The sequence below is a fragment of the Uloborus diversus genome, chromosome 5 (assembly GCF_026930045.1).
Source record: "Uloborus diversus isolate 005 chromosome 5, Udiv.v.3.1, whole genome shotgun sequence".
Taxonomy (NCBI): Eukaryota; Metazoa; Arthropoda; class Arachnida; order Araneae; family Uloboridae; genus Uloborus; species Uloborus diversus.
The window spans coordinates 76,435,850-76,459,073 of NC_072735.1; the positions used below are offsets into that span (position 1 = coordinate 76,435,850).

The 23,224-nt window shown below is 34.7% G+C and overlaps 1 protein-coding gene across 4 annotated transcripts in view; it reads left to right on the top strand.

Annotated features, from left to right (window-relative positions):
- The window catches only part of LOC129223343 (bromodomain adjacent to zinc finger domain protein 1A-like), a 142,800-nt gene that overhangs the window by 61,776 nt on the left and 57,800 nt on the right, over positions 1-23,224 (top strand). For all 4 annotated transcript variants that reach the window (XM_054857912.1, XM_054857910.1, XM_054857909.1 and 1 more), the window contains 4 exons: positions 5,188-5,262; positions 20,627-20,830; positions 20,914-21,076; positions 23,114-23,167. In XM_054857912.1, coding sequence (XP_054713887.1) covers positions 5,188-5,262; positions 20,627-20,830; positions 20,914-21,076; positions 23,114-23,167 — 496 coding nt within the window. The remainder of the gene's footprint in view (positions 1-5,187; positions 5,263-20,626; positions 20,831-20,913; positions 21,077-23,113; positions 23,168-23,224) is intronic.

A 23,224-nucleotide genomic window follows, 5' to 3' on the forward strand; every position in this document is an offset into this window, starting at 1 on the left:
TTATTAGTTTATTCTAATTAACACTCTTTTATTAGCTTAACTAGTTTGTTTGTGGGTCTAACTTTCCTTTGGACAACAAGCCAGTGGCTTATTAGAATTACTTACAACGTACAAATCAGAGCTGGGGAGTGTAACAATGTTTGCACATGAATTATTATTTATTGAAAGGGATGAATTTAAAGCAGTTTGTTCTGTTTGTACATTACATTTCCATTATTGATAATCAAGGACTTACTTCCACAGGTATTGTCTCATGCTTATGCGCTGAGACATAAAAGACAGTAGCTTGAAAAATCAAGCTGTGTGTTTAATTCCTTGTTCTTTGTCTTCTGTTGAAAACAAATTTATTATGATGAAGCAATCCAAAGCTTTTTTTTCCAAATTCACACCAAGATAAAATTTTGAAAGCGGAGGTTTTTTTAGTTTTAGTTGCCGTAAAAAAAATTATTCATTCATAACTTTAAATGATTTATTTGTGCAGGGATACCTGTGCAGCAATGATTTATTTACAGGGATATTTTTGATGATTCTGAGATAGTAAAAAGAATCAAAGTATCTGATAAAAGTTCAGTACAATAATAAATTTTAGACTTACACCTTACTTTAAATCCCGCCTTATTAAGGATATTTTTTCATCATTCTTCGTAATTCACTTTGATAAAGCAACAACAAGGCAAGTAAAGAAACATTTGGACTGGTATTTGGGCTATACTTCTACTTCATAATATGTCACTTTGTTGATGAATAAAAGATTGAATGCATTTTATTAAATTTGAAATGTTTTATCATCCACAACCAAAATCAAGCTTATATATTACATTTCAGTTTATCTTGATATTTGTTGTCCAGAAAATGTCTTAAAATTTTATCAAAATTGTGTCCTAAATTTTTTTAAATATTCTCTCCGACGCCTGCTCATAAAAACTTAAGAAAAAATAAAGCCAAGTGAAGAGTTTAAGTGTCAATTGTGATTCTCTGTAGTTTAGCAAAGAAAAGAGATTTAGGCTAATTAGGAATATGAGCCCTAGTAAGGGATACTTCGGGTGAAGATTACTTCATGCAAAGTTGAAAACAAAAATGCCAAAAAGTACTATCAAACTAAAAAGAATTGATAGTCTTCAATATAGTACATTAAACCACGTTGTATAACCCCAAAAACATTGTCATAAATTCCGTGTTTACTTCGATGGAAAGAAAAAAAATCCAGCGTCATATTGGGCGCAACCAGACAACCCGATACTCCGGTGTCATATTATAAGGACACTGTAGTGCTAAGAAGTCTAACCATGACTTTAACCCGTTCGTGACGGCAGTCCGCAGAAGATAGCGCTCTCTCAGGGCGGCAGCAGTTACATGCGAACTGTGCATACAGGCCGGGGCAATTTCTCCCGCTAAGCCTAATATGCAATTTCGGAAAGTACTTGTTACATAATCATGGATAAAATGTACACTTAACGTAGAAATGAAACCATTTTATAATATATGATAAAATGTATCATTCAATCATAACAAAAAAAAAATGATGAAAATAATTGATATTTAACAATAAAAATGCAAAATACAGTGTTTTTTACTATAACTAAAAGTACCAAAATTAAACAATATATTTTGTACAAAAGAGGAAAAATACTTAATATTAGGAAATACTTGAAGAATGTTGTAAAAATTAATACTTAAAAGCCGGATAAAATTTTCAAAGCACGGAGCATTGCGCATTTTACACTCATAGGTAGTGTTAGGTCTTTTATTGTGCTTTGAGCAAACTACACATCTCCATCAAAGTTCCTTGCCTTCATTTTCAGTGTATAATTATGGAAAGTAACTAGTGTATGAAAAACTCCAATAATTTATAGTTGTTTCACTGTAGTCCAAAAGTTCCATAAATGGATCAGTCATAAATTTAGATATTTCCTCCTCAGAAAGATAACGTGTTCGCCATGGGCACACAAATGAATCTAAAAGTAAAACATCTTGCTAAAATATCTCTCATGAAATCCCATTATAAACGGAATTGAAACTAGAAACAGCCACTTCAAAATGAGTATGCATTTCCCTTCTTACTTGCTTTACCACTTTTATATTTTCTTTCATGAAATCCAATAAATCACAGACACTTGAGGGACCCCTTTCTGACGTAAGAGAGAGAAATACTAATGTTCGAGAGCAATCATTTGGACACAACATGGATAAGTAATGCTATCTGATAATAAACATTTCTTTTCAAAACCAAGCCGCACACGAGCGTCGTTCAAATCCTTGAGTAGCATATGCTGTAATGCAAATAAGCGTGATTCGAACAGGACGAGTAGCCGCCACTGACGCTAACATGCGTAATTCCTCCCTAACGGGTTAGAGTTAACAAACCACTTTTCGAGGTTATCAAATCATAGGAAAAAAATAATTGCTATACACAGCGACATTTATTTTTGCGAAATCGTCAACTGCATAAATTAAGCTAGAAGAACAATAAACATTTTTTTATACTGCAGTGAACCATGTAGAAGCAAAACATTACAGCAAAATTAGATTAGGTAGTAAAAACTGCTGGTAGGAAACGCTTCATCATCAGTCTGGCTTCACACCGGCTGAAATCACCATCTTACAAATCTTTACAATGCTATGTCAACAATGAGAGAAGGCTTTATTGGTCCATATGACCTTATTTGGCAAACCCACCTAACATATACATACCTGCCAACTTGTACGGTTTGGCCGTACATTGTACGGTTTTGGTACAAATTGTACGGTTGTAAGGTTCTGTACTAAAATTGTACGGTTTTGCGTAAAATTTCCCTCAAAACCTAAAAATGCAAAACTTTCGTTCAAACAATCGAACGCGCTCAAGCCCATCTATCTACAATCGACTTGAGCCACCGCGCAATGCTTTTACGCATGGTGATCACTGAGCCATACTTGCCAACTCTACTGTTTTTAACGGGAGACTCCTGTTTTTTGCTTTCATCTCCCGATTTCCCGTTTTTTACGATTTTCTTTCGTTTTTGCAGTTTTTTCAGTCAATCATCAAAAAGTTTCATTTTCTTCTCAATAGATGGCGCCTTTTTCTAGTCTACCAATGTCAGGGAATAAGAATTTTTCCAATTAATAACTCATTTAGTAAAAATTAATTTTTTAGAAGCTTTCCACATTGCATGTTCAACGATGCACGTGCTTTGCCAAAAATTGCATCAGATTTCAATCTTTTTGCATCTTGAAATTATTTCAATTATTTTGAATGTTTGAAGTTATTTTAAGTTAACTTATTTTATATTGTATTTTCGTTATATATTGATTTCCTTTTTTTTTCGGATTTTAGTAATTAAATTTTTGTAGCTACTTTTCTGGTAGAGACTAAGCAAATTCTCTCCTTATTATTTAGTTTTTCCTTAGCAATATATTTTTCTTGCTGCTACAATTTGCTTACATCTGCAAAAAATCCCCATTTCACTTTAAATTTAGTATTCATGTTATTTAGAAGCATAATTTAATAATTCTGTAGCGAGGATATGTCGATGGTGAATCACCTATATACCGCTAGTAAAATCTCCTGTTTTTTTACCTTCGAAGGTTGGCAAGTATGCTGAGCTTCCAAACCCGAGCCTTTACGCGAAGAAGAAATGCGCAATTTCAACGTACCATTTAACACTTTTCTCCTAGCCTCGAGGGAAGTTGTTAAGCCCGCCTCCATGCGTCGATCGTGATTTTTAGCAACTCGTTGAGTATCCACTCCTGCCGGCTAGAAAGACGTGCAGCAATAGCGTAATCGGCGTTGCTCGCCTGGTGTGAATTTATTTTTGGATTTTGCTTCCGTAACAGTGTTCTTTCTTTCTGGATTGAATAATCGTCACTGCCGTGAAATGGAAAAGAAAAAAGGAAAAAGTTATAATCAAGTGTTTCTGGAATCCTATGCACAAGAAATCCCCTGAATAAAACAGTCAAGGAAAGGGCCCTCATTTGCGCTCTGTACCATTTGCAGTTGCGATATAAAAATTGCGCATGGTGGCAAAAGTGATATTAAGGACCATGTTGCAACTAAAAAGCACCAAGATTATATGGCAATTAAAGAAAAATCTCAGAGACTCGGGACATTCTTTAATCGTGTGGACGACGCTGCGGGAAGTGATGTCATACGCGCGGAGTGCCTCTTCACCAGTTTCATATTAGAGCATAATCTGCCTATAGCAATAGCTGATCATGCAGGGCAACTCTTTAAAAAAATGTTTCCTAAATGTGAAATTGCTAAAAAATTTGTATGTGGTCGGACTAAAACAAAAAATAATGCACATCCATGAAAGACTTTTGGGAAATTTTGTCAATGTCCGCAACTTCAGCATGCATTAATACATCGCTATTAACAGGAAACTTGAGTCTGATATAATTGCAGCATGCAGAAAAGTACTGTCTAACATCAGAATAAAATTGCTGTTTTTCCTTACTTTCTAATTTATTGACTACTTTTAAGGTAGCACTACCAATTAACAAATCTTGGTCATTTTTCTGGTTGCATCTCTCAGCATACTTCACATCAGTTATACATACACAACTTTTGAGAACAAATGGCTGAACAAATTTGCATAAAATATCTTTAAACATTTCTAACAATAAAGAATTCAAAATATGAATTTTCGGTTCTGCAGACTGCAATATTACATTTGTTTTTTCAAAAATTGGTATCATGAAGTCCAAAAATAAACAATAAGCTTTGTTGGCTAAATCTGCTACGTATAAACATTTTGGAGGCAGAGTAATTTTTTTTTTTTTTTAATTTGCAGTATGAGGTTGGACCAAAATTAGGTACCCCAGTACCTCATCAAGATATTGTAAATTTTTGAACATTTCTATTTTTAGTTTTCAATGGCCTTCTATGTTTTCTAGTACAGTTATGTTTCTTGTAATGTAATAAAAATGTAAAGGAAATTAGAGTGTTATTGTAATTTTGAATCATTGTAAGGTTTTGAACGGGAGATTGTAAGGTTTTCCAAGTAGACATGTTGGCAGGTATGCATATACTATATGGATAACATGGTTACTTCACGGAACCCTTCTGCTCTCTCTATGGCACCTAGTTTCAGAACCCCTGAAGTGCATGATGCTACTTTCATAATGACGCTAATCACAAATCTGTTACTTCATGTTTGCTATCAAATAATTTTTTTTTTCTTTAAACAGCAAATTAATTTTTTGTTTCAGGTTTGGATAATTTAGATGTGAGTAAAGCTACAAAACTTGCTATAGCTGTTTCCAAATGGCCTAAAAAATATCATGGTGAGATATTTTTTAAATATTTATTCCCAATTCTAAAAGACTTTAAATTTCTGGATGATTCTATTTGAAGCCATTCAGAATTTGTATGGTCAAGAATCCACACACTGGAAAGTCAAGAAAATCATTGATTTCAAAAATGATTGGAAATAATAGTTATTAATTTTAGATCTAACTTTTTCAAATGACTGTGTGAGTTTACAGTCTTTTTACATCCTACTAATCAGGGTTTATTGCTTTAAATTGGCTTCATTTAAAACGTGATTAAAATCAGTTGATTTTATTTTTAGAAATTAATTTTACATTTTTAAAATGTGTTGCTCTAAATTTTATTATACTACAGTCTTAATTTCAACTGGCAAAACTTCATACATCCCTGTTTCTGTGTGTGTAATAAATTTTCAGACTCTTGCAATATTGATTTTGAGTAAAAATGACATCAACGTGTATAAAGTATAAAAACTCAGCAAACAGCTGTTTTGGGGCTGTCATATGCAAGCCCCTTCATCAGTGCAAAAAAGAACGTAAAGTCCACACAATGTAGACCGAACGATAATTTTTACAATATTGCTTTTACTCCAAAATTAGTTCAGAACAAAATAAAAATTTGCAGTTTTTCTTATAACACCATAACTTATATAGTTAGGAAAAGTAATTGTTCAACATATAATTTTACGCTAAAAGCATACATGATGATAGAAACCTCATCTTTAAGCATAACATACTTATAAATCTTCAAAATTTATTCAAAATTTAGAGAACTTATCCTAATTTTAAGAGTGTTCAAAAGATTCATTAATTCAGATTGCTTTATTATCACTGTTTTTTGCCTTCATCATTCCAATTGAACAATTGAATCCATTTCAGAACTTTTGTTGACTAAACTGATAAACATAGAAAGCTGCTAAATTTTAAGAATTTTTCTTCCAAAACATGTGAGAATTATAAGTTTTAGGAAATAGTGGTAGTACCAGTGGTACCACTTTGGTACCACTATTTCCTAGAATTTTAGTTGAAGGATTGATGGTTGTAGCTGCTGGGGGGAAGAGGTAAATGTTTAATTTAAATTATACATTTGGTTTAAAACTGGTCTACTTATTGAAAAATTAACTACAGCCATGAAATAAAAATAGCTAAAAAGTTACATTTTCATCTGTTGTCTGAAATATACTATGTTTATAAATGTAAAGTAATTAATCTCCCAATTTTTTTGAAGATTAAAAAAAAAAAGATTTAAATTTTAAAAAATCCAACTTTTTTTTTTAACCAAGCTCTGCTACTAATATTTCATTTCAATCATTTGAGAGGATTGCAGTAATTTTGAAAAAGGCAAGCTTAAGATGACTAGTTTTGATATTTGTTCTGATAATTTATTCATTTCAAAACTCTTAATAGTCCCTCTTTGCCAATAAATTTATTATACCATTATTAGCACAAATCTGAAAATAATTTTACCAGGGTTGTTTGGTTAAACCATGGTTTAAGCCAAGTGGTTTTTTTTCTTCAAAAATGTTTTTTTGAAAAATTTCATTGTTTTCCCCCAAATCTATGTATATATAAATGAATGTTTATCTGTATGTCATCCATGAACTCAAAAACTACCTAGCAGATTTTGCTAAAACTTTCACCATTTGTTATTTTTGGTACTGGGAATTTTTATAGACCAGTTCAAAAAAAATTCGATCGATAGTTCCTTTTTTATTCCAATTTAAGTCGCAATCCATTGGATAAATTCGAATAAAATTATCGGCTGCAGAAATTAATTCGCGTGAAAGATCTCATTGATAAGAAGTTAGCTGTTGCCATTTTTCTTGAGTTTGAACAAATAAATTCTTTCTTTATTGTTTTATGGCTTTTCATGCAACAGGGGGATTTAAAACTTTTTCTATTTGATATTTTTAGCGATTGATTGATCTTGCAAACTTCGTGAGTACAAAATTTGAGTCCAGTCACGGCTTCACTTGATACCTGGACCGATTATTTTGAAAATTGCTATATACATGTATTTTTCCACGGAGAAGGTGCATAATATGCTCATTGAAGCCACTCGCCACCAGGTGGCACTGTAGAGTAGCAACTTCTGCCCCTTTCAACCGATTGTCATGAAAATCAGTATTGTGATATATTTTTTTGTTGGCATAGCAATGCGTGTCGGGTACAGCTAGTGTTTTTATAAATTTTACATATTATTGCAAAGAGAAATCTGATTAATGCCAAGTAACTAGCAAAGTTTTATAGATAAATTACATATTTGCTAAATAGTTTTTTTTAGTTTAATAGTTTTTTATTTTTAAATCTATGTAGCTTTCCTATTACAGGGTTCGTACTTCCTTAACCCATTAAGCGCCAAGTCTCCCAATTTGGGAACCTTCGATTAATATTTTTTTCTTCATCAAGTAATTAAGCTATCATTTTTAAATTTTTTAGAATGAATGATAGTGAACCAAACTTTATTCCTAATTTTTTCAAAAAGGTTTGGAATGTAAATTCTTTTTTTAAAAAAAAATTTACATTTTGCAAAAATTTCTTGTTTTTGCATTACACGGGAAAAAAATTCCCTAAAAATAATTAATGCAAATGTAGGAAATTCGAAACATGGAATATGAAGCTCAATAGAGCTTTTTTCAAGTCACAACAAACAGGGGCCAAGGAAAACAATTTAAAGGAGTTTTATTGGACTTTATTTACTGAAGTCCCAAAATGGGAGACTTGGCTTGTTCTGATTAGCAGAGCTAGTCATGCCTAACCCATTCTGCATGAATGAACTCTCCCCTTTTTTCCTGTCGAAGCCACAGCTCCCTTTGTATTTTCTCACTGTAAACACTCTTTTGTTGTTCAAGGTCAAGAGCAGGCGCTTTTGTCAAAACAAGTGACATTCCACTCATTTAGAAAAAAGTTCTGGAATAACAGGGAATCCTCCCTAAGGAAGATGACGCATCTCTCTGAATTTCTACAGATCACGAAAGAGATTTTTGTAAAAGATCAAAATTCCCTTTAAAACTATTCCTCCCCCCATAAAAATATTTCCCTCCAATCCCCCTTGAGGGCTCCCCCTTCAATAAGGGAGATTGAATTTCAATACAGAAATTTCTTCACTTTTTTTTTTTTTTTTTTGACAAGCTTCAAACAATATTTCAATAATACATTTAAGCTTAAAACAAGAAGATGAGTGCAGTATCACTTGTTAGTGAATTGCCAAATTCTGTTCAGATAGTTGCTTAGATCACAGATAATGCGATAACTGTCTCAATTTACACTTTTTCAATTTATCGTCATTTGTTGGATGAAATCTGAGAAGCTATAACCGTTGATAATTCCGCAGTGTCAAGCATGCCGGACATTTATTTCTAAAAACATTATGATGATGCATAAACGTGTCACCAAACATGTTATGAAGCAGTCGAAATGTTAACTGTAAAAAAAACCCTTGCCTATAATGACACAAATACACCGTCATGGAGTCCAAAAAAATCTTAGTTCCATTTTATAAAAGCCATTTTATATAGTGCTTCAGGTCATTGCCATTTACTCGCTCAATCCCCGACATGGTTAATAAAAAAACCTACCTCTTCTCTTTTTGTGTATGAAAATCCTAAGGCTTTTTGCTTAAAGGTAGTAAAATGTGTAGGAAAAGTTCCGTTTTGAACAAAAATGTATAAGAAGAAGGAATGAAACAAGAATGTAAACCAGACCTGGGAAGTGAGGTACGGGCAGAGCAGGGGGGGGGGAGATGTCCTTAAGGGGCCGAACGGCTCAAAAAATTGAAAATAACTACCATACTAATGCTTATTAACGTTGTAAATGTACACTGCTAGTCCCTGGGTCTGGCCTCCACAGCTTTTGTTGCAAGGGGGCCCACAATTTATAGCTTTGGATCTCATGAAAACTTAAGAAGTTCTACATTTTAAAGCTTGAATATGTTAAATATGCACTTAAAGTACCAATAACTAGCTATATTCATTACATAAAAAGGATTTTAGGGCTTTCTAATTGGATTTAGCAAGAAATTATTCAAGTATCAACATAGTGACAGGGATATGTATGTTATCCCCATTAAACGCCAAGTCTCCCATTTTGGGACCATACCATATCTCCTAACCTAATAAATATGTTTGCAAAATTTCAGCTACATATGATTAGAGATGTGCATTGAACATCCAACACATGAAAACTTAAGTATTTCCAATGTGGTTCATATAGCGGCGCTTAATGGGTTAAAAAACCCTTAATTTCATCAAGCAAAATCAAGGTCCCTCAAAAACCCTTAAAAAGTCCTTAATTTTCTGAAAATTTCCTTAAATTTTTTAAAAACTGTATTAAGTTCAGTCCTCATTTTCTTATTTTTTCTATTTCCTCCCCCCCCCCCTCAAACCTTCATTCTCCGCGATATCTGCCGAAAACGTATGTTTGGAACGATGTCAAACACGTGTTTCGCCGAAAATTGCATGCCTTGTTTGAGATTTGTTGAGGCATCCTGCAAATATTTCAATAATTTTTAATGTTGGAAGCCTTTTCACTATGTGTTACTTTATATCTGCTTATTTTATTCATTATTTCAATAATATTTTTATTTCTTAAATTTATTTTAGAATAAATGCAAAAATCAGTCAAAAAACTGGTCTAACTCCTACAATCTCGGATTGTATTGAAACTTGGCATGGTTACTTTTATTATGCATTTTTAAAAAAGCTAATGGTTTAGGCTTTACAACCTGTAAAATGTTTTGTAATTTCATGAATAAATGAAGCAACTTCAAGTTGTTCTTTTGATCCTGAAATAGTATTATGAAGTTTTTAAACTAAATTTTGAATTCCAGTGCAAGAAAAAAGGATCATCAAATGTTTATTTTTCACTCTGTTGTAAACTTTTACTTTACAAACTGTACTGGGATTTATGTAAGATTCGAATTAAAGAATTATTCAGATCAAAGAAACTGATTGAAATGAGTTTGAACCAAGATTTGCGCTTACCTGAGACATCTTGTACCGGCCTGGAAAGGAAGTATTTGGCACATCGAATGGACTTCGAGAATGATTACACGAATTTAATTTCTTTCGAGTTTAATTGGAGACTTAAGACTACATGATTCGATTTATATCAAGACCAAGCGGTCTCAGCGTGCCCACACAGACATCAGAAAGCACATGACTGAAAGTTTATAATCTCTCTTACGCGCTAGTTGACTTCAGAGCCCTCTATCAATGTTTTGTCCGAAACATCTTCCGGGGGGGCACAGTCACTAATCGGCAGCAGTCGTATACGTCCTACAGCTCTGGTGACCTCTCCTGTGGCGGTTCGGATGCTGACCACTCGGGCGATGTCATCCTTCCCTGGAAATATTTTGGCGATTCGACCTAGGATGAATCCTTGGGGTGAAGCTTTGTCTTCTACCAAGACCATTTGTCCCAGCTGCAGTTGACGTCCTGCTCTGGTCCACCGGGTCCTGGGTTGAAGTGACTGCAGATAATCCTTGGACCACCTTCTCCAGAACTGCTCTTTTAGCTGTAATAACAACCTCCATCTGGAATAAAAACTAAGATGATTATTAGCGGAGTCAGATTCTGGGATTTCCAATAGAGGTGACCCGATCAAAAAATGATCAGGGGTAAGCGCTTGGAAATCGTTAACGTTGGTAGATAGAGACGTCAGTGGGCGTGAATTTAGATATGTCTCTATCTTGCAGAGGAGAGTACTTAGCTCCTCGAAATTTAGAAGTGCTCCTCGAGTGATTTTTACCAGAAGACGCTTTGCTAAATTGATGGAAGACTCCCATAGTTCCCCGAAGTTAGGCGCGTACGGTGGGATGAAGTGCCACGTCACGTTTCTCGAAGCACAATAGTCTTGCACAATTGGGTCTTTGACCATTCTTACGAGTTCTTTTAGGTACGACGCCGCACCTACGAAGTTCTTCCCGTTGTCGGAATGCATATGAGTTGGTAGACCCCGACGTGCCACAAACCTTCGAAAAGCTGCTAAAAATGCCTGAGCAGACAAGCTGGAGACTAACTCTAAATGAACGGCTTTGGTGCTGAAGCACACAAGAAGGCATATATATATGATTTGAATTCGCTCGCCTTGCGAATATGCTGACATTTTGTTATAATTGGCCCAGCGAAGTCAACTCCAGTGTTTTCGAATGCCCTTGAAGGTGTAATTCTAGATGCGGGTAAATCGCCCATTAGTTGAGTGGGCGGTCTAGCAGAATACCGGAAACATCTTATACACATACGAAGGAATTTTTTAACTGTTGATCTTCCATATATTATCCAGAATTGTTGACGAATTAAGGATAAAACCATTTCAGTTCCTCCATGCAAACTGACTTCATGAAAGTGCTCAACAACTAATTTTGTGAAGTGATGTTGCTTTGGAAGAATAATAGGGTACTTATGGTCATACAGCAGAGTAGGATGCTTTGACAGGCGACCACCAACTCGAAGAAGCCCCTCGGCATCTAAGAAGACATTTAATCTCAAAAGTCGACTTGAAGTGGGAATAGCCCGGTTTTTTCTCAGGCAGTTAATCTCCGTATTGAAAATCTCCTGTTGAATTTGTAGAAGAATGCACTTCAAAGACCGATCTAGCTCCGGAACAGTCAATGTCCCTGAAAGTCTTTCCTTGTGCTTCAGATTGTAGAAATAACGTAAAATCCACCCAATAACCGTAATTGTTTTCTTATAAGAAGAATATCTTTTAAGAAGGCTCTGCTCTTCAGATGCGGTGGTTGCCAGGAAAAGATCCTCCTCAATATGTGAATCGTTCCGAACAACATCTGGAATTGTAGACGGACTTGCCCAATTTGAAGCATTTTGGAGCCAGGTTGGTCCCGTAAGCCAAGTCTTATGATCTTTCAATTGGTTAGGAAAGAGTCCCCTGCTTGCACAGTCGGCTGGGTTCTCCCGGGAAGAAATGAAATTCCAGGACTTAACATTTGACATGGATAAAATCTTTGTAACTCGATGACGAACAAATTGGTTTCCGCTTGAGGGTGGATTGGCTATCCAACTTAAAGTGATGGTTGAGTCACACCATAAAAAGGTTTTCTCATTACTGAGTAACAGTGTTTTTTTGATAGTGTTCACCAGTTCTGCGAGCAATAATGCTCCACATAACTCCAGACGGGGTAAAGTCAATGTCTGGACTGGTGCAACTCGAGTTTTTGCTGCCACGAAAGATACGCGCACAGTCTCAGAAATAGCACGGATGTAAACCACTGCTGCATACGCCTTTGTGGAAGTATCGGAGAAACCATGTAGCTCAATTGTTGTGGCTTTAGCGCATTGCAAATACCTAGGTGCAGAGATATCCTGTAAGACGAAACTTTGAGACTGAAAGGTTTGCCATTCTTCGAGCAGATAATGAGGTAAAGAATCATCCCAACCTATTTTAGTTTTCCAAATCTCTTGCAACATTATTTTCAGTTTAATGGTGGGAGGTGCGATAAGACCAAGTGGATCGTATGTTTTAGCAATAACGGAGAGTAATTGACGCTTAGAATTTACATGTTCTGTAAGGACTGCCCGAACCCGAAGACTGTCTTTAGTTCCATTCCATTCAAGACCCAAGACTTTCTGATTTACGTCATTTTGAAAGGAATGGGTATCGGTAGAAGCTCTCATGTGATCAGGAAGATTCTCTATTACCTCCGGGTAATTGCATGACCATTTGCGCAGAGGGAAACCCCCACTTTCCATGAATTTTATCATTTCGGGTATTATGGATCTTGCTTCTCCAACAGATGCAGCACCGCACAATAAGTCGTCGACATAAAAATGAGTACGCGATAATTCTGACGCAATTGGAAAATTTTCCTTTTCGTCGTCACATAGTTGATGGAGGGTACGTAGAGCTAAGAATGGCGCTGCTGACGTACCGTATGTCACTGTGTTAAGACGAAATATTTTTAGAGGTTCATCTTGATTATTCCTCCACACTATTCTTTGATAATCTTGATCTTCCTCAGCAATACGAATCTGACGATACATTTTGGCGATGTCAGCCACAAAAGCAACGGGATAGGAACGAAATGTTATCAAATTACAAAATATGTGAGTCTGAAGTTTAGGTCCAGTAAGAAGAATGTCATTTAGGGAATTTTGATTTGAGGTTCTAGCTGAGGCATCGAACACTACGCGTAATTTCGTGGTGGTGCTATTTTCATTAACCACAGCATGTTGAGGCAAATAATAGTGAGGGACCTTATGGACATCTTCTGATTTTACGACACTCATATGATTAAGTTTCTCATACTCCTTCATGAATGTGACATATTGTTCCTTTAACGCGGGATTTCTATCGAGTTTCTTTTCTAGGAGATGAAACCTTTGATGCGCTTGGGTTTTGCTTTCTCCTAGATTCGAATTTACTTTTATTGGGAGCTTTACAATATATCTTCCATTTTCATCTCTTTTAACGGATTTTTTAAACAATGTTTCCGCGAGTTCATCATCTTCAGTTTGAATTTCTTGGATGGGCACAGACTCCACGGTCCAGAATTTTTGTAAAGTCTCATTTAATGACACAGTAAGGTGGGACACAGATTTCCGATCACTGTGGCAATGTCCGACTTTGCCTGCCAGCACATATCCTATTTCTGTTGGCAAGCCATCTGGTGTTCTGTGCTGACCTCGAAGAGGAGGGCCAATGATAAGACGTGTGGCTAGCTCAGCCCCTAGCAAAATGTCAATCTCTGATGTGTCATAGAATGTGGGATCAGCCAACTGAATCCCTTCCAGGTGAGGCCAAGAATGTTTTCTCAAACGGAAATTCGGAAGAGGTGAGGTTATTTGATTTACTACGAAAGCATTAATTTTCAGAAATTTTTTAGAAAAGTGTGCGGAGAATTCAAAGGTAGTCGAATGAAGAGAAGTTTCAGCCATAAGGCCATTAATCCCTATTAACTGATGAGATGTGTTCTGAAAATTTAATTGTAAGCGTTCCGCACATTTTCGAGTGATTAACGAATTTTGCGATGCATTATCAATCAATAATTTACACTGAATTACCTCTCCCGAACTACCCTTCACATTAACTAATGCTGTTGACAAAAGTACACACATTGAGTTTTGCCCCGCATTATTAGACACTGCTGATACCGAATGGACAGGCTCTGGAGCCACAGTATACCTATGCAACAAAGTATGATGGCGCAAAGCGCAACATTTACATGTGTATGAAAGTTTGCACTCCGATTGACTGTGATTATCCCTCAAACAATTTTCGCACAACTTGTGAGTTTGCACGACACCCCACCTATCCTCAAGGGGCATATTATTGAATTTTGGACATTTGAATAACTTATGATTTTGTTTGCACACAACACAGATATTTCCTTTCTCTACAATTGTACTATTTACAACAGGCTTACGGAATCGATTTGAATTGCCCATTAGAAATGCAATGTTTTCATTTTCCGAAATTAAAGTTCCGACTTTATTACAGTATCTAATACATTCTTTCGACAGAAATGTGAATTTAGACACCGCTTCACTCTGATTTTGCTTCTTTGATTTCGGCATATTAATGCTCAGAATCTTACTGTTGCAATATCTAACTTTTCAACACCAAAATAAAGAAAAAATATTCCGCAAGGAAAAGAATTTTAAGTTTCGCCACTCACTACTCATGAATGAAAAAACCATAAACAACGCTTAGAATCCTAGACAGACTGTAAAACATAACACATGGCGCCAGGGGCCATGAGGGGGGAAAACCAGATGAATCCGCTACGCACAACGAAATCAAAACGAAATGAATTAGATTTTCGCAATTTTTTGATTGATTTCTACTTTTTAATTAGCTTAATTACCCTCGAAAGCTCTCCGGACTGCGACGGACCATAATCTGTACTGGGATTTATGTAAGATTCGAATTAAAGAATTATTCAGATCAAAGAAACTGATTGAAATGAGATTGAACCAAGATTTGCGCTTACCTGAATTTATTCCCGTTTGAGACATCTTGTACCGGCCTGGAAAGGAAGTATTTGGCACATCGAATGGACTTCGAGAATGATTACACGAATTTAATTTCTTTCGAGTTTAATTGGAGACTTAAGACTACATGATTCGATTTATATCAAGACCAAGCGGTCTCAGCGTGCCCACACAGACATCGGAAAGCACATGACTGAAAGTTTATAGTCTCTCTTACGCGCTAGTTGACTTCAGCGCCCTCTATCAATGTTTTGTCCGAAACACAAACAAACCTAATTCTAAAATTTACGTTCTTATTTTCAATACTATAAATTCAAATGTTATTTAAAAAAGATAATTTTCTCTAAAAAATATGAAAAATTGATATTATTGAGTGATGCAACCAGAATTGAACTCTGGTTCCCTCAACCCTGTTTGAAGACTTGGGAACTAGAAATAGCTGCATCTCTTTCAAAATTTAAATTTATATAGGAAAAAACTTGTAAAAATGGTCTAAGGCAGAAAATTTGTGTAAAATGGGATGTTAGTAGGAATAGCAAATGAAAAGCAATAAAAAGAAAACCATAGTCTTGAGGAAAAGAGATTTTAGTTCTTTTTCTTCAATTTGCCTCTCACTTACTTCAATAATGTATGCTAAAAAAACTAAAAAATAACCCTTTAGTTAACAAATTATTTTCTGCAGTTATCCCCATTTTCATAATTTTTTTTTTGAATTAAAATTTGAGAAATAAATGTTATGCTTTAAGAACAATATGTGCCATGTATTGTATTACTTACTACCCAATTATTTCAAGCATAATTCATAGGGGAAACTGGTAATAGGGGAAATTCTTAATTGTTTGTTTAATTGCTTACAAAGAAATTAGGTACAAATATGTATATTAAACATTCCTTAACACTCAATGCATGAAATCTTGATGGTTTTCCTAAAATATTTTTTTTTTTCTTACAAATACAGTCGAGTCTCCGTATAGCGAACACTCTATTTAGCGAAGTTCTCTATATAACGAAGCATGTTTGGTGACACAGAAAGTTTCAATAAAAAAGCATGCAAATCTGTCTCTCTTTAACGAGTATCAAATGGCCAAATTTCTCTATTGCGAAGTTTTTATGTGGGAGAAAGACGATGTTTCCGAAAATAGAAGTCTTTCTTCTGGTGCTTTTGTCGAAGATTACTCATACTACAACTTTCTTATCTTGTCTTTCAACATTCCTTTCTTTTTGTCACTTGTGTCGATGGAAGGAGAGAGACTTGAAAGGAGGAGGGAAGAATTCCCAGAGGGGGTGAGGTTTCTTGGAAATGTGTTGACCGGATGTGGTGTGATGGATTCTCACTCTTGAACTGACGTGCACATTTCGCTCATTTTCATCTTGCTCTGCAACGTGCTGCGTTGCTCAAAATGTCGAAGAGAAAGTGTTTAACCATAAAAGAAAAAATTTCACTTCTCAATGATGTTGAAAGCGGCATCAAGAAGAAAGATGTAGCCGCAAAATATGGCATTCCTGCTAGCAGTGTATCCACTATACTAAAAAAAAAGGATTCCATTTTAAGTAAAGCTGGTGAAGTAGGGAATTCCAATGCAAAACGAGTACGATTGTGCGTGTATTGCGACGTCGATCAAGCAGTTTTAAAATGGATTCATTCCGTGCGTGATCAGAACTTACCTTTGTCAGGTTCGCTAATTAACGAAAAGGCATTGCAGTTTGCCAACGCATTAGGCTACTCGGAATTCCAAGCAAGTGTTGGATAGTTGGACAAATTTAAAAAACGTCACATGTTGGTGCACAAAGTAGTTTCAGGAGAAAGTGTTGATGTGTCGGATGAAAGTTGTGAGCAGTGGAAAAATGAAATGTTAAAACCGGTATTAAAAGAGTACCAGCCAAAAGACGTGTTTAATTGCGATGAAATGGGACTCTTTTTCAAATGTCTCCCTGATAAAACTCTTACTTTTAAAGGAGACAAGTGTTTTGGTGGAAAACGTAGCAAAGACAGAATTACAGTACTGGTTACTTCAAATATGACAGGGGAAGAAAAGCTGAAGTTGCTAGTTATTGGGAAGAGTAAAAACCCTAGATGTTTCAAAGGCATCAAATCCTTAGAAGTGAACTATCAGAACAGTAGAAAAGCTTGGATGACAGGCGAAATTTTTGAGAAGTGGTTATTGGACTTGGACAAAAAGTTTGGGAAAGAAAAAAGAAAGATTGCATTATTTGTAGACAATTGCCCATCACATCCACCTGAAGTGAAATCCAAAGTGAAGAACATAAAACTTATCTTTCTTCCTCCAAACACTACCTCGAAATTGCAACCGATGGATCAGGGGATAATTAAAAATTTAAAAGTCTACTACCGAAAGCGAATTTTGCGAAAAATGATTGCCTGTGTTGAAGAAAACCAACAGTTTTCTAAAACATATGTAGACTTAAAGACTTGCATTTCAGAATTGTCTAAAGCTTGGCAATCTGATGTGAAAGTCACAACAATTTCCAATTCATTTAGAAAAGCTGGATTTGCGAAGGAATTTTCATCAGGAGAACAAGAACAGGAGTCTCACGTGGACAGTAAACCAGATGTTACAGAAATTTGGGACGGTTACCGTGAGAAGAATAGTTTTACAGATGATGTCAGTTTAGAAGATTTTTTAACAATTGATGATGGTTTGTCAACTACTGGTCATTTGACGGAAGAAGAAATTCTGGACTCGATTGTAATGAGTAATGATGACAATGATGAGGATGAAGATCAAGATACGGAAATATACTACCCATCGAAACCATCCACATATGAGATCAGAAAAGCTTTTGACACCATTCGTTGTGGATTGCAATACCAAGAAGATGTTCCAGAAGAAGTGTTTAAATCACTTCTTTCTTGTGAAGAATTTTACGAAAAATGTGTTTCAAAAGTGCAGCAAAAAATCACGGACTATTTTCAATGCAAAACTACTGTCGTTGACGAAATTTAGGTATGATTTCTTTAACCTATTTATGTAAAAATTTACTAAAATTCACCAATTGTGCAACAGATGCAAGTGGCATTCCTAATTAAATTTTAGTTAATTAATTCATTTAGTTTTATTTTTTAATTTGTTACTTATGTTAAATTAACTTCAAAATACTCAATATTTTTCGTGTTTTCATGTATATAACCTTAAAAAAATGGGATTTAACTTAATGTACATGAAAAATTAACCATAAAAATTTACTACATTCTATATAGCGAAGTTTCTATATAACGAACCTTTTCAAAGGTCCCTTGCGACTTCGTTATATGGAGACTCGACTGTAGTAATAAAAACTAAAAAAAAAACCTGGTTTAAACAAAAAAATTTTTTTTTTGAATTTTGACCTCTTGAATTCAAATTATGTTTTTCGCAATCACAACTGTGTGTTTATGTGGGGGGGGGGGGGAGGGATGTGCGTGTAGGCATGTGTATTTATGTCTGTGTGTGTGAGTAGTTGTGTGGGGGGGGGGGATGTGTATGAGTGTAGGCATATGTGTTTGTGTCTGTGTGCAGGCATGAGTGTGTGGGTGGTTGTGTGTATGCATGCGTGTAAGTGTAGGATATGGATGCAACCTGAAGTTGGTTTTTGCTAGAGGAGCATCATCGTGATGCGACCGGTCGACGGTGATGCTGCAGAGGGTGCTGGCGGGAAAATAAAATGATAGGATCTCAAAACAGTCAAATAAAAGCAATGAGCAATCGTGATTGCTCAAAATTTAGGGGGGGGGGGGCTTTAAAAAAAACGGTTTTTATACCAACCCTGTATTTTAGTCTGGGAATTAATTTATGAGTAAATACTTTTTTCAATACTTTTTGTGATTGAATGAATTTCATTATGTATCATATTGGAAATTTTTCTGGGGAAAAATTTAAATTTTTAACTGTTACATACATTTAAACTTTTATCTGATATAACTTTTTTCCTGGAAAAAAAGGAGATTCAAGATTTTTTTTTCATAAAATCGGAACCCAAAAAATAAAATTTTTGCATCTACCTCTGAGAACTCTGTCTCCCAAATTTTGATGCCTTCTCCCGCACTCCCTAATAAACTAAATACCTCTTAAATATTGATTGAAACAATAAAAGAATTTTTTTTTTTTTTTTTTTGAGCAATCACGATTGCTTATTGCTTTCATTTGACTGTTTTTGGCGTCCTTAAATTTTATTTTTCCCCCGCCACCCTCCGCAGCATCACCGTCGACCGGGTCCTCACGATGCTGTTCCTTTAGCGAAAGCCATCTCCAGGTTGCATCCATGTCCTTCCTACACACACGCGCATACATACACGCAGGTACACACGCACACATACACCTACACACACACACATACACACAACTACCCACACATTCATGCCTGCACACAGACACAAACACATATGCCTACATACACATACCCCCCACACACATTCATACACACAACTACCCACACACTTATGCCAGCTCACAAACACACATGCCTACACACACATACACATACCCCCACACACAAACACACACACCTACATACACACACTCGTGATTGCGAAAAACATAATTCGAATTCAAAATGTCAAAATTCAAAAAAATGTTTTTTTTTTTCTTTTTTTTATGATTTGAATTTCAGGAAAAACACTGCTGTGATACGATCACTGTCAGATAAATGAAACCTTCTTATACATGAGCATGGAGCGTGAAAATTGAAAATATGTCTGATCAATCTTTAAACATTTTCATATCCGTTCTTTTTATAACTTCTTTTTGCCAAACAATGTTGTTAAACGTTCCTAATTTTTCTCTGAACTTCTTAAATTTTTGCCTGCTGCTGTGAATATTATCACTAAAAGCATAAACTTATGCCTCTTTGTTTCAACCTTAAATTAATCTTTATTTTATTATTATTTTTTAAAGTAAAAGTGGTAGTCGATTGTAAAAATCCCTACTCACATTTTTGAAACCCCTTTTACATGCCAACTTTTTCGCTACTTTTGTTGCTTAACTTATTCATGCAGTCTCCCTATTTCTTTTTTTTTCTTTCAATATTGGCAGTTATGCTATGCAGACCTTACATACAACTTAATTTTAAATGTATTACATTAATGATTTTTTGTAACATTTATTAGTGTATAAGTAAAGTAACAAACAATCATTAATGCACAAAATGGAAAGTCATTGAAATTGGTTGCAAAATTGCTATTATAATTTTTAATTTACTTTTTACTACAAAGGTTATTATTCATTAATCAGTATCTAACAAACTTTAATGAGTCTCATTTTTTACATTGGCAGCTTGGTGGAAATATAATTTAAAAAATTATAAGGTGGTAACATTAATAGAACATTGATTATAATTTAGCAATGGTGTTCTTTTCATAACAAAATTAAAAGCATGTAAAAATAAGGTGCATCAATTTGGTGCTCAGAATATTAAGATTTTTCTTTTCTTTGCAGGCACTATCTTAAGAAACATTCCTTTAGACTCCTTTTCCATCACAGAGGTTTTAAGACTTCACATTTTGTCTTCTGGTGCTAAAAGACGTGTTAATTGGCAAGGTGTCTGTTCTTTTAGTGAAGACCCTGGATTGTACTTTAAATTAGAAGAACCAGAGTTATTGAAAAAGCTTGGAAAAACCAGTGTTTTTGAATTAAGTAGTGGTGAGTGCAGCATCTTATTGTAATTTTTGAAAAAATGTTAAAGGTATTATTACTTGAAATTTTTTATTTTTAAAATTTTTCAGAGGACCGGTGTAAGATACTTCATCTACTTATGAATCAATTGCTGGCTACTGATGTTTTAAGATACGCTGTTGATGAAAATGCAGATAAAACACGTCCACTGCGTCATCAACTAAAACAGTTGAGGTGGGCCCAATCACGTAAACAGAAGGAGGAAACTTCAAAGTGAGTTCTCAGCAATTGATAGTGTATTTGCATCAGGGTTGGCTTTCTGCCGGCAGAAACTAGTTTTTGCCGTGCCAGTGGCAGAAACTGGTTATAACCGGTAAAAACCGGGAGAAACTGGCACAAACTTAAAAGTGTCTTTAATAACTGAAGTAATTTGTAAATGATATTTGTTTAGGTGAACTAAAAAATTAAACATCATTTCATCATTTAAAAAAAAAACATCCAATGCTAGTACCTTTGATTTAGTTCAGAAAGGGAACTTTTCAATTGTAGAGGCTCATAGTATTTGGATTAATTTAACAAGGGATAAAAAATCATAGGGATGTGCTTAGGAAAGAAGAGTTACTGATTGTAATTTTCTCACTTATCTGCTTCCTCTAAATTGTTTGCGATTGAAATTATCATGTCCTGTGCTTCAAGAAGAAAGTTTCCGAATTTTACTTGCCTAGATTTTGTGCCTAATGTCACAGCTTTGCAAAACAAATTGTCACCATTTCTCAACACTTATTTTTCCAGTCAAACTTTTACCACAACCCCAGTTACTACATGGTGGACCAGTTATACAATAGATGAAAGTTTCACGACATTGCTTGCTCCTTGATGCTAGCTCTTCTATTTCAAGAATATTCTCAAGTTTCTCATTGATGCATATTAAATTGAGAACCTGTTTAGATTTTTGAAACCACCTTTTCTAAGAAGCAATTGCAGAGTTCAAACAATGAAACATTTGATTTTGAATTGTGATAATTTTGTAATAAAATTACAGTGCTTTGATTAACAATTAATTTTTTCCATGCATGTTCTGTTGTATATCAAGAATTAATTTTTCATTTTGTGAGTTTTTGCCAGTTCCTGCCACAAATGTGGCAGAAAGTGGTTTTTGCCATACCGGTTTTAACCGGTTTCTACCAGTGGTTTTAACCACCTTGGCAGAAACTCGCCAACCCTGATTTGCATGCACGGGAAGGGGGACTTCTTTCATGCAGTTAAACTCAATAAACACAAGTACTGGAATTATTGATGTTACACATTTAAATAACTTTTTATTTGAATTAAAACTAATGCTTAATACATAATCTTTAAAACAGCTAAAACAAGGTGGCGACAGATCAGGGAAAAGTCCAGGAACTTTCTTAATCAGGGAATTTTTAAAAAAAAAAAAAAATCAGGGAAAATTGATTAAATGAAGAAATAAAAAAATTTTTTGCTTTGCAAAATTAACTATGTACTCTTATTTTCTGCCAATTATTTGTTGAAGAAAGTAAGACTAATAATAGAGAATAGCTCAATATGACTGGTTGTTAATAGGTTTCGATTTGTTTTACATAAATATGTCAATTATTTGCTATTAAGTAAAACTACATTACTTCTTATACTTTCTTTATTATACTTGTTATTCTTGTAACAACAATTATACTGCTTGAAAATTTGGTTTAAAATTATTTCCATACAAACTTTTTAGTTTTATGATAAAATATGTCTTTAAGAGCGGTTTTAATAATTTCTTTATATTTACCGGTCACTAGAAGTATCGTATTTGTTTTAGATTTCCTGTATTATTTCTGTGTAGATAATTTAATATACTATTTTTATTTTTAAAAAAAGGAGCATCTTTTTAGAACATATTTTTAATTAACAGCTTAAAACATTTTAAACACTGCACTTTATTTAATATGTAATGGTTTTCAGGTAGGGCAAAAAAAAGGAACCATTATCATTAATAACATAAATCAAGGAAGTTTAGTGAACTTAATAAGGGAAATCAGGAGGGGAATTTTCAGTTCCTGTAGCCACCTTGTAAAATGTAAGGTACTTGCACCAGTCAGCCACGCTTGACAAATGTTGGTGTAGTGCTTGAGAACCCACTTGGAATTTGGGATACTTGATCTGAGCAGGCATTTTAAATGATTTTTTAACTTTTATAAAGAGCTAATTTGTTGATAGTTAGAATTTTTCTCCTTTCTCTCTTTCCGTTTACTTTTTCAGCCATGATAATTTGATCTAACTTACTAATTTTAATTTTTTTTTTTTTAGCACTAAAAAGAAGATTCCTCTGAAAGAAAACAAAAGTGATGGGAACAGTGAGGAGTAAGTTTTGTTAAATTAAATTGTAACTCTAAATTGTGCTCTTTAGATTCTGCTGCA